This window comes from Urocitellus parryii, chromosome 7 (assembly GCF_045843805.1).
Source record: "Urocitellus parryii isolate mUroPar1 chromosome 7, mUroPar1.hap1, whole genome shotgun sequence".
Lineage (NCBI taxonomy): Eukaryota > Metazoa > Chordata > Mammalia > Rodentia > Sciuridae > Urocitellus > Urocitellus parryii.
The window spans coordinates 149,088,851-149,101,806 of record NC_135537.1 but is presented as its reverse complement, the minus strand read 5'-3'; the positions used below and the strand labels follow the sequence as shown (position 1 = coordinate 149,101,806).

Here is a 12,956-nt window from a genome sequence, read left to right as displayed (position 1 = left end):
CAGTAGTTTCCTAGCAAATTCTTTAGGATTTTTTAATGCAACCTTGTCTTTTCTGGATAAAGATGATTTTAATTTTATGCTGAATCATGAGATTAGATTTCATATTTTACCACTAAAAACTAATATTTCAGCATGTATCTCCTAAACATGTGGATATTCTCCTACGTAACTATACTCCAGAATTTAATACTGACACCATATTGTATAAGGTAAAGACCATGTTTAAATTTCCCAGTTGTTCTAATAATGCAATTTTAATATCCAAGATTTATTGAAGAATCATTCATTACATTTAATTGTCAAATTTTTTGCTGTTTTTAACACAGAAAAGTTCCCTATTTTCATTTGGTTTTGTCCTTCATGGAATTGACAGATGTAAAGAGTTCAAGTCGTATTAAAGAACAACCCTTTAATTAGACAACTCCTGTTCTAAGGCTGGGGATGTAGCTCAGTGGTAAGAGTACTTGCCTAGGAAGCAAGTCTAAATTTGATACCCAGCACCATGAGCACACACAAAAACAATTTGTTCCTCACCAAAACATGCCATATTTTAGGGATGATTCTTGAATCCCCACTTGTTGTTTTTTTTTCCCCCCTTTTCTTTGCAGTACTGGGAATTGAACTTGGGGATACTCCACCACTGAGTTACTTACTCTACCCAGTCTTTTTAAAATTTTTTATTTTGAGATAAAAATAAGTTGCTGAGACTGGCCTCAAGCTTACAATCCTTCTGCCTTAACCTCCCAAACTATTGGGATTACAAGCATGCACCACTCCACCCAACTTACATGGCTTTATCTAAGATCAAATAAGTAGTAGGGATCAGAAATGGGCCTTTAAATAAAAGTTTTGGTGAAGGTTTGCTCAACAAAACAGAATCACAGAATGTCATTTCCTTAGGTCCTAAAGGAAGGAAACTTAGACATTGGCAGACATGGTTGTTGACTGCTAGCTGGTCATTTCCCCTTTTTACTCCATAGAGGGCGCTGAAGAGACACCAGAAGAGAGGAGGCCCTGTCCTGATTCTAAGGAACCCTCATTTGCTTGTTCCTGTGGCATCTAGCAGCCAGCAGTCCACAGTATACCCAGAAAATTTCTGTACCCCCTCATCTATAGGTGATTTCCATGGAATTTCCCAACAACTTTTGCCTCCTCTAATCCATACTCAAACTACAACCAAATCATCTCTTTAAAACACAAATCTAGCCAGGTGTGGTACTGTATGCCTATAATTCCCGTAACCTAGAAGGATGAGGCAGCAGGATCACAAGTTCAAGCTAGTCTCAGCAATTTAGCAAGGACCTAAGCAACTTATGTCTCAAAACATAAAAAGGACTAGGGATGTAGTGCCATGGTAGAATGCCCCTGGGTTCAATTCTCAGTACCAAAAAAAAAAAAAAAAAAAAAGTTAAACATAAGACAGTTTGCTGTGTTAACCATGCAGCAGCTTCATATACCTTGTTTATTGCATCTCAATTCGATCAAGAAGCTGCATAATGTGACTGACCTATACCATTTAAGTTTATGTAAGTACACTCTAACACTTGTACAACAATGAAATAACCTAAGGACACTGTGTGTGTGTGTGTGTGTGTGTGTGTGTGTGTGTGTGTGTTGTCTAAGGATTGAACCCAGGGGCACTTAACCACTGAGCCACATCCTCAGCTCTTCTCATTTTTTATTTTGAGATAGGGCTTCACTAAGGTGCTTAGGGCCTTGACTAGTTGCTGAGGCTGGCTTTGCACTTGTAATACTCCTGCCTCAGCCTCCCAAGCCACTGGGATTACAGGTGTGCACCACCATGCATGGCCTACATTTTGCCGAACATATCTCCATCTTTTAGCAGCACATGACTGTATAATAAAGGACCTTAAATTAGCACTTTCACCTAGAAGACCAGAGAAACATGTTAACCGATTTTGAATATGTAAATGACTATCATGCAACAGATAAAGTACACTGCTCTGTTTTTGTTTTAGCACACAAAACTAAGGCTGATATCTGAAAGAGTCATGGAGGCAAATGTTTAACTCACAATAAAATAACAATTAGATCGTTGGATAATGTAAATCTGTGCTTTGTAAGTAAAGATTACTGGGGCTGGAGAAGAGTATCACTGGACTGAGCAGGACTATCTGAACCAGAAAAACCAGCTGATTTTTCTGCTACCTCTCTATCAGTCCCTCTTATTTTTCTTCTACATAATCACTTACGGGTTTCAAAACTTGCTTAAAATGCTTGGCACACTCACACACATAGACAAAATAACTTGACATCTACTTTGGTTCACCTTACCTAGAGTAAGATCCTGCCCTCAGTTCAATGAGTTCCCTGTTTAAAAACAAACAAACAAAAAACCCTCAGCCGCACGTGATGGCACATGGCTGTAATACCAGATACTGGGAGATTGATGCAGGAGGATCTCAAATTTGAGACCAGCTCAGCAACTTAGTGAGGCCCTATCTCAAAATAGAATTAAAAGGGTTGGGGATATAGCTTGGTGGTAAAGCACCTTCCGTACAAGGCACTAGGTACAATCCCCACAAACCACAAAATGGAAACAAAACCTTCCACTATCTATTTATTTGGTACTGGGGATTGAACCCAGCAACACTTTACCACTGAGTTTTACCCCCAGACCTTTGATTTTTATTTTTTGAGATCAAGTCTCGCTAAGTTGCTTAAGGCCTTGCTAAATTGCTGAGGCTGGCCTTGAACTTGAGATTCTCCTGCCTCAGCCTCATACATCGCTGGGATTACAAGAATGTGCTATGCACTTAGCCCCTCTGGTCAATTCCTTGACTCTCATGCCCTGTTTTTTGTTGTTTTGTTTGTTTGTTTCTAGTATTGAACCCAGAGATGCTTTACCACTGAGCTACATCCCAGTCCTTTCCTTTTATTTTGATACAGCATCTCACTAAATTCCAAGACTGGCCTCAGACTCCTGAGTTTCTGGGATTACAGGCATGTGCCACCATGCCCAGTCATGCCCCCATTTTCAATGCTCACTAATGATACAAATGATGGTAATCAACCAAACTTACCTTCTAACCTGAAATGTAAGCAGCAGCTAATTATCATCTTCTCCCCTTCTTTTTCCTTGCTAACACTGGAAGATTAATAGTATTACATGCTTATACTATGAATGACCTCAATAACTTATTCTTCTAGTTCTGAAAAAAAATCTATAAAATATATAAAGTACCTAGAGTATTACAATAGGCTTCTGAATGATATATCTTTGCCTCCACTTTGATCTCTCTAAAATAGCTAAAATGATTGTCAAAAACAAACTGGATCATGTCACTGACCCAATTCAATAAATAACAATAATAACAACTAACATTTATAGAGTACTATGTACCAATCTTAAAACACTTCACATGTATTATTTCACCCAATAATCACAACAGTATGAGACAAATACTTGTTATAGTTTGAATGTACCCCCTCCAAAACTAATCTGAACTTTAATTGCCCTTATCACTATATGAAGAGGTGGGATCTTTAAGAGGAGATTAGGATATGGAGTTCCACCCTTACTGGTGAGATTGGAGCCTTTAGAAAGGTGAGCTTATAGCCTTCTCTTGCTCGATCATCTTCTTGCTTCCTCCATGTGATGAGGCATTAAGGACCTCACCAGATACCAGCATCTTGATATTGAACTTCCTAAACTCCAAAATGTGAGCCATAAACTTCTGTTCATTATAAAGTACCCAGTCTTCTGTCACAGCAATGCAAAACAGATGGAGACAATACCATTTATTAGGACCCCAAAAAAGATATGTCACAAAATGTAAGTAATTTGGGGCTGAGGTTGTGGCTCAGTGGTAGAGCACTTGCCTGGCATATGTGAGGCACTGGGTTCAATTCTCAGCACTACATATAAATAAATGAATAAAATAAAGGTCCATCAACAACTAGAAAATACATATTTAAAAAATTGTAAGTAATTTGCCCAAGTTTGCACAATAAATAACAATATTGAGATGGAAAACTAGTCATTTTGGCTTTAAAGTCCATCATTTTCCCACTACCGTATACTTCCTCTCCTATTTTTGTCTCTTCTCTCTGTGTGATGCTTGGGATCAAACAACGGCTTCATGTATGCTAAGAAAATTGCTGAGCTACACACAAAAGCATATCTTTCTTTCTTTTTCTTTTCTCCCCTTTCTCCTCTGTCTCCAACTCCCCACTCCCTCCTCCCTCTATTTCTTCAATGGAAGACCCACTATGTTGACAAGGCTGGTCTTAAGCTTGTGGGCTCAAGCAATCCTTCTGCCTCAGCCTCCCAAGTAGCTAGAATTACAGGCATGCACCACCACATCCAATTTTTTGAACTTTTATTTTTATTTTTTGCAGTACTGGAGGTTAAACCCACGGTGCTCTAACACTGAACTATATTCTTAGCCCTTTTTAAATTTTTTTAATTTTGAAACAGGTTCTTGTTAAGGCTGGCCTCAAACTTGAGATCCTCATGCCTCAGCCTCCTGAAGCACTGAGATTATAGACATGTGCCACACTACACTTGGCCTATTTCTTTAAAATATTTTGTTCTTACTATATTTGATAGTCTAGAATACAGAATCTGATTGGTCTACCTGAGATCATATGCTCCTCATATATTTTATTAAAAGACCTTGAAAATGAATATTTAAGACTTCACATAGCACAACAGATATGATTTCCAAAAAGGAAATTATTTAAAACGAAGCAAGAATATATACTGGGTACCCCTGACCTTTGCAATCTAAATGTCTACTAGCCATCTATGTGCCCTGGCAAAGCTTTGGCTCTGTTTGCTATTTTCCTTTGCCCCTTTCCCTCCTTGAGATCCTACTTAAATATCACCTCCTTAACAAAGTTTCCTTAATCAGTCCTTCCTAAAGTAGATCTCTCCTAATATCTACTATCCCTCCTATCAACTACTGGCACACCACTTGTTTAATTCCTTTAAAGATGACATCTTTTAGAATGATTTTCTCATTTGTTTATTATCTATTCCCCCAACCAGGATATAGACTCCATTAAGAACAGGACTATATGCCTTTGATCATCAAAGATCAATAAGAGATTGTATATTGTAGGTATGATGGTCATTTTAAAAGGCAGATCAGGTGTTCTTATTCCTTAACTTACATCCTACAATGCTTCCCACTGCAATGAAACCAGAATGTAAGTTTCTACTATGATATGGCCCATGTTCACTTCACCAACTTCAGTCTTCTGATATTCCTAGTACATGTTGAGTTATTTTGCATTTCAGGATCCTTGCCTAGAATATTCTTCCACAGATTCTTCACAAGACTAGCTCCTTCTTCGACCTTCAAATTTCAATTTAAAAAGTAGCATCTCCACCACACTATCTAAAACAGTTTTCCCTTCTAAATTATTATTTATTTATTTATTTATTGAGAGAGAATTTTTAATATTTATTTTTTTAGTTTTTGGCAGATACAACATCTTTGTTTGTATGTGGTGCTGAGAATCGAACCCAGGCCTCACGCATGCCAGGCGAGCACGCTACCGCTTGAGCCACATCCCCAGCCCTAAATTATTATTTCTCCCTAAATTATTATTTCTCACAGCACACTGTTTACTTCTTTCATGAAATTTCCTAATCTGTAATTACTTCACTTATAAGCTTACTTCCCTATTGCCTATCTCCTCAATTACATGGCTTTACTCCATGAGGACAGAAAGTACATCTGCATTATACCTTCTAAGCCCAACATAATGACTAGCACTAAGTTGGGTATTCAAATATCTATTAAAAGAAAAAAGAAGATAAGGAACAATTTGGTGTTTTCTTAGAGATATTAAAACTACCCCCATCTAGCAGAGTCAATGCAAGATATTAAAATAGCTATGGTGCTCTAGCCTTCCTTCCAAAGCCAAGTAGACTAGCCAAGAACCATTTTATTTTGTCATGGACAATTTATTTTGCTAGCCAAACAAAAAAAGAGCCCTGAAGATTCTTAGGAATATTAAGGGCTGAAGTAGGAAAGGACATTTAAAAATAGTTTTAAGGGTAACATTAAGCCTAGGCATAATATATGTCCCTAAGTATAGATGGAAGTAACAAAACATTGATTATGACTCATGACTAAAGAACAACTAGCATTGAAATATATACCTTCACTTTTTCTTCAATCAAGTTTTAAATCATTAACATCATCATATCTCTATCCTCATAATGTGCCAACAAAGAGATTAGATTAGCTCTGTGTCCCCTTCTATTTTATCATCATATATTGTAAAAATCTAACATGATTTTACCAAAAGTAAGTTCTACTTACCAAGTGCTCTTGCTACTGCCAGAAAGGGAATCTGGTCAATAACTGTGCTCCTTCTAACAGGTCCATTGTGAGTGAGCCGAGGTCTTTTCCAAACTACACGGTTCACCCCAGACTTGTTCATGACACTAAAAAACAAAGTTCACGTGAATTCTCTAAATGATTAAAAGATAACACCTAAGATAGCTCAACATGTCATATAACTAATGAAAGTAAGATTATATTATCATAAAATAATGGTTTATCTGTTTCAGATACAAAGACACATAAGCCAAAGCTGCTCTTCAATGATGAAAGACAAAATAGGATAAGATTACATGAGGAAAATTTGGAACTGATTGAAATAGACCAGAAAAAAAAAACAAATGAAATAATGTGGGGCAAAAGTGAATATATATAGTAAGAGTCAAAAAAGAAAAATGAGATAAAGAAAAAAAGGATAATAATGAAAAAGTAAACAAGATCAACTAAAAAAATAACAACAACAAAAAAAGAAAGAATGTGAAGAAAAATTGTTAACTATCACATCCCAGAAAAATGCAAGATTCAAATAATTGGAAAGATAGGAGTTTCTAGCCAGGCATGGTGGTAAACACCTGTGATCCAGCAACTTGAGAAGGCAAAAAGAACACAAGTTCAGGATCCACACCTCAGCAACTTAGCAGGACCTAGGCAATTTAGCAAGAGCCTGTTTCAAAATAAAAAATAAATATGGCTGCAGGGGCTGGGGTTGTGGTTCAGTGGTAGAGCACTTGCCTAGCACATGTAAGGCACTGGGCTTGATTCTCAGCACCACTTGAAAATAAAAATAAAGAATTATGTTGGGGCTGGGGATGTGGCTCAAGCGGTAGCGCACTCGCCTGGCATGCGTGAGGCCCCGGTTCGATCCTCAGCACCACATACCAACAAAGATGTTGTGACCGCCGATAACTAAAAAATAAATATTAAAATTCTCTCTCTCTCTCTCTCTCTCTCTCTCTCTCTCTCTCGTCTCTCTCGTCTCTGTCTCTCTTTAAAAAAAAAAAAAAGAATTATGTTAACATAGAACAGAAATTCCAAAAAAGTCACTCATTTACCATCCTTTTTGAGAACTCTCAGTTCTGAAAGCAACATCTAACATCATAACAAGAGTTAGACTATCAAGGAAAATTGTTTTGTTATTATGCTTTCTTCAGTGCTGATCCTCAGAAAGGAAACAGAGAGTTAAGTGAATTGGCCATTCACAAGACTCTATGAAACATGAGTTAAGACTCTACCAAAGGGGCTGGGGATGTGGCTCAAGTGGTAGCACGCTCGCCTGGCATGCGCACGGCCCGGGTTCGATCCTCAGCACCACATACAGACAAAGATGCTGTGTCCGCCAAATACTGAAAAATAAATATTAAAGTTCTCTCTCTCTCTCTCCCTCTTTCTCACTCTCTCTCACTCTTTTAAAAAAAAAAAAAAAAAAAAAAAAAAAAAGACTCTACCAAAGAAGAATTACACTGAGAAGGGATGTTGATATTCTGCCTGCATATCATCATAAAGCCCTATAGTCCCTTCCTAAATCTGTTCTCTAAAAGGTAAAAGGTAAAGCTTAATACTTAAGGCATTTCAATATAGCTATTTACTAAGAGTTCTTTTGATACTTAATAGTCAAAGATATTATGGTCTCTCTGTTTCTGAGGAGCAAAAAGAATCTATAATGGTACTGATTAAACATAAAAATTTTAAATTCAGTATCAACAAAACAAAGCAATGTTAGAAAAGATGTGACTTTTATTACACTCCCTGCTGTTGTCCTGTATGATTAAAAGGCACATAAAAAGGAACAGCCTGACATGCAGAGAGCTGACTGAGCAGTAACAGAAGGCAGAAAAACAGAGTACTGGCCAATTGGCTAGGTTGGGATAGAGGGAAGTAAGGAAATAACTTATCATAAAATGGCTCAATTTTTGCAGAAAGACACCTGCTCACAAAGAGCATCTCTCCAACAGTCCAGATGGTATTTTAGTGATAAAGCAAAAAATAAAAACTTTTTAAAAATGTAATTAAAATAAAAGAAAATATAACATTAAAAACTCGAGTTAAAAAGTAAAGAATTAATAGCTAAAAATGTTGTTTTCAAAAGATTAAGAAGGACCAGGCCTAAATATTGCAGAACCCAAATATTTCAGGAAATCTATTTATAAATGCAAAGCCCACTTCTCATAACTACCAGTAAAGGTCTCAAGATATTAGACTGATCTTCACACTCATAGGATTAAATAAACTAGAGCCAAAAAATTGGTGTATTTACATTGCAGGATAAAGTATGCCTGCATGGCAGCTTCAAGGATACTATCTTTAGAAACGACCCTTAAAGGACATCATAGATGAGACCATCTCCTACTTGAGCTTTATTTACCTCAATTACAAGCATTTCTTATTTTAAAAAAGTATATATCCAGAAGCCATTTTCTAATTCCCCAAATGACAGTGCAGTTGTAAGGAAATAAGGCCACATGGTCTAGTTTAGACTAATTCCTTTAGCACATAAAATTTATACTAACAATGGCCTATGATTATACTTGACCAATATCATTCCCCAGTATTTTCCCTTTCCTAGAGACAGGGTCTCACTGAATTGCTTAGGGCCTTGCTAAGTTGCTGAGGCTGACTTTGGACTTGTGATCCTCCTGCCTCAGCCTCCCGAGCTGCGGAGATTACAGCTCCACTATGCCAGACAAGTCAAACTCCATACTTTTAAGGAACTCCAGATCTGTGCTTAGAAAGAAATTTAGCCAGGCAGCACACACCTGTAATCCCAACAGCAAAGGAAGCTAAGGCAGGAGGATTTCAAATTTAAGGCCAGACTCAGCAAGTAAGAAAGGCCATAAGCACTTAGTGAAATCCTGTCTCGAAACTCAAAAAATGGGGGCTGGAGATGTGGCTCAAGCAGCAGCACGCTCGCCTGGCATGTGCGGGGCACTGGGTTTGATCCTTAGCACCACATAAAAATAAAATAAAGATGTTGTGTCCACTGAAAACTAAAAAATAAATATTAAAAAAATTCTCTTTCTCTCTCTCTTAAAAAAAAAAAAAAAAAAAAAAAAGGTTGGGGCCATAGCTCAGTAGTCAAGCACTCCTGGATTCAATCCCTCATAACAAAAAAAAAAAAAAAAAAAAAAGAGAGAGAGAGAGAGAGAGAGAGCGAGAGCGAGAGAGAGAAAGTTATGGTCTATTCAACGTGTTCTCTACCCATATGCAGTTCCATTAAAGGGTCATTCTAGGCCAAGCACACACAGCACATGCCTGTAATCCCAGCAACTTGGAAAGCTGAAGCAGGAGGATCACAAGTTTGAGGCAGCGTGGTCAACTTAGCAAGACCTTGTCTCAAAATAAAATTTTAAAAAGGAGACAGGTGAAGGTGTCCATACCTGTAATACCAACTGCTGAAAAGCCAGGGATATAGCTCAGCGATAAAGCACCCTGGATTCTATACCCAGAAACAAAAGGAAAAGTGCACACCAACCTTGATAATAAATGTTTTCATCTGTTCTTGTGTCTATCAAATAGTAAACAAAGTGTCTAACATAAAAAAGATCTCCCAGCTGGGAATGGTGATGCATACTTATAATCCCAGCAGCTCAAGAAGCTGAGGCAGGAGGAACACATGTTCAAGACCACCCTCAGCAATTTAGTGAGACCCTATCTCCAAAACAAAAAATAAAAAGAGCTAGAGATGTGGCTCAGGGGTTGAGTACCCCTGGGTTCGATTCCTTGGTACAAACAAACAACAACAACAAAAACATCAAACAAACAAATGGAAGGGAGTTCAGAAGAGGAAAGGGATGGGACAGGGAAGATGGGAGGGAAAGGAAAAATACTGGGGAATGATATTGGTCAAATTATATTTTGATATTGTACACATATGGATATGTAACAAATCTCACTATTATGTACAAATATAATGCACCAATTAAAAATTGGAAAGAAAAAAAAACTACCACTTCTACCACTTCTTAGTTTTGGGATAATGTCAAAGAATACATAGAGAAGTTATTAAAAGACTCCTTCCCTTTCAAGCTATATCTATGTAAAACCAGATTCACTTCAGGTATTGCAAACAAAATAACATATCATAACAGACTGAATACAGAAGATAAGAGACTCTTGGGCTAGGGTTGTAGCTCAGCGGTAGAGAGTTTGCCTGGCACATGCGAGGCCCTGGGTTTCATCCTTACCGCCATATAAAACCAAATTAATAAAATAAAGGTATTGTGTCCAACTACAACTAAAAAATTAAAAGAAAAGAAATATCCCAGGAACATCACCAAAAGACAAATTTGGAAACAATGTTTAAAACTCACATCACATCACATGTAATATATTAATTGTTCTTCTTTGTCCAGATTCTGAGGGTCATGCTGATCAGCATTTAAGTGAAAGATTTTCAATAAATCCTTGCATGTATTATTACTTACAGTACACTGAAATATTTCCCTTTTGGAGCCACTATTACAAATAAAAAAGTCAATTCAAAATAATAGATAGCTGGGCATGGTGGAATTATAATCCCCGCAGCTCGGGAGGCTGAGGCAGGAGGATCACAAGTCCAAAGTCAGCCTCAGCAATTTAGCAAGGCCCTAAGCAATTCAGTGAGACCCTGTCTCTAAATAAAATACAAAAAGAGCTGAGGATGTGATTCAATGGTTGAGTGCCCCTGAGTTCAATCCCTGATACCAAAACAAACAAACAATTAACAAAACAAAGTAATAAGATAAATGAGTTCACATGGAATTTTTGCATTAGGCAATCTAAAAAATAACCTAAAATTCTAAGGAACCGATTTAATTAAAAGGGAGAAACCGATAAACAAAACCAAGAGAAAATAGACAAAACAGCAGAATAATTACCTGCCACCAAGTCCTTCAATTCGTTCTCTTTCCTTGGGAAGTTCTGGCTTATGATCCTGTGTCACCTCCACAGCTCTGATAAAATCATCCTTCGGGTCATCTTGAATTCCAAGGACCACCCCAGAATCACCCACGTGAGCTACATACATCTTCATGCCCCGTATGATGACCACACTGGCAGTTGTCCCAGATGTGCTAGGAAGACCTGTCATAGTCTTTGGCCATTCTGCTGTAATAAGAAAAAAAAATTAATTATTTTTCCAGGTATAAATATGAATACATTGTCAGAATACAAATAGCAACATACCATGAATTAGCATGTTAACATTGGAATTAGCATAGGAAAAAATGTTAAAAAAATTATTTTGAAAGCTACTCAAGGATTTATATGTTTTTGTTTTTTTTTTTTAAAGAGGAAAGCAGACTTGTGCATCTCATTTTATTTTTTTTTTAAGATAGAGAGAGGAGAGAGAGAGAGAGAGAGAGAGAGAGAGAGAGAGAGAGAGAGAAAATTTTTAATATTTATTTTTTAGTTCTCGGCGGACACAACATCTTTGTTGGTATGTGGTGCTGAGGATCGAACCCGGGCCGCACGCATGCCAGGCGAGCGCGCTACCGCTTGAGCCACATCCCCAGCCCTATATGTATTATTAATTAATTTATTTATTTAAAATTTATAAACAATGTAACTACAATAAAACAGTCAAATCAATCCTAGAAGAAATACATTAGAGGATAGACTATTTCCATTTAATTTTTAATCCTAACTACATTTAGAGAAAAGAATATATTAAGTTTTGTTTTTTGTAGTATTAGAGACTAACCCAGGGCTTTGTACATGCTAGGCAAGTGCTCTACCACTAAGCTAAACCCCAGCTCTGTTAACAGTTTTGATACCATCAAGCCAGCCACTTTGCATCTGTTTATTAATCTTGAAAGGTTCCCACTAAGCTACACCCCACTCACAGAAGGGATTTACATGGAGTATATGAAATAGTGACATTCTCAATTGCTCGGGGAAACCAAACTTATACCATCTGACATTCTCAACTCTGAAATATTCTCTAATACTAAATGACAACTTGTAGTTCATGATGGCAGACTGAGTCTAAACACATGTTCTCCACACCAGAATCCTACTAAGGGCAGACTGTAAGAAAAAATCCATAGTAGTCATAAAACATAGGGAAAGATCATAAGCAAATACAAGTGATAACAAATACAAATTTATCTTATTCTAAGTGATGAATCAGAATGCAATCTTGTAATCAAATATAAGCAAGAAGAGCCAGTAAACAAGGAAACAAATTTTTTTTCCCCTGTCAATGAGTCCCAGTAAAAGTTTTTTAAACGCTGAGAATAAGAATGGGTAATAAGGGGCTGGGGATGTGGCTCAAGTGGTAGCGTGCTCACCTGGCATGCGTGCGGCCCGAGTTCAATCCTCAGCACCACAAACAAACAAAGATGTGTCTGCTGAAAACTAAATAAATAAATAAATAAATAGATATTAAAAAATTCTCTCTCTCTCTCTTTAAAAAAAAAAAAGAAGAAGAATGGGTAATAAGGAGGTTGGTGGATTAATACTATAACTGCAGGAGCTAGATCAGGACCAAAACTTTCTGCAAAGCAAAAAAAAACCATTTTAGTCCCTGAAGTGCTATTAACTATAACTTCTATCTTTTCTTTTTTTTTTTAATAATATCTCTCTTATAAGAAAAGTGGTAAATCTCTTAGTCTAACAGGTTCTCAAAAAGAACTAGAAGAAAAGAAAGGGCCTTAAAAA

At 37.1% G+C, this 12,956-nt stretch overlaps 1 protein-coding gene across 2 annotated transcripts in view; it reads right to left on the bottom strand.

The window, feature by feature from the left end:
• Ppm1d (protein phosphatase, Mg2+/Mn2+ dependent 1D) overlaps positions 1-12,956 on the bottom strand; it is a 45,377-nt gene that overhangs the window by 15,246 nt on the left and 17,175 nt on the right. Inside the window, exons 2-3 of one of the 2 annotated variants that reach the window (XM_026398061.2) lie at positions 11,174-11,402; positions 6,300-6,424 (exon numbers count right to left, since the gene is read on the bottom strand). In XM_026398061.2, the coding sequence (XP_026253846.2) occupies positions 6,300-6,424; positions 11,174-11,402 (354 nt within the window). The remainder of the gene's footprint in view (positions 1-6,299; positions 6,425-11,173; positions 11,403-12,956) is intronic. The other variant, XM_026398062.2, reaches the window with a different exon arrangement.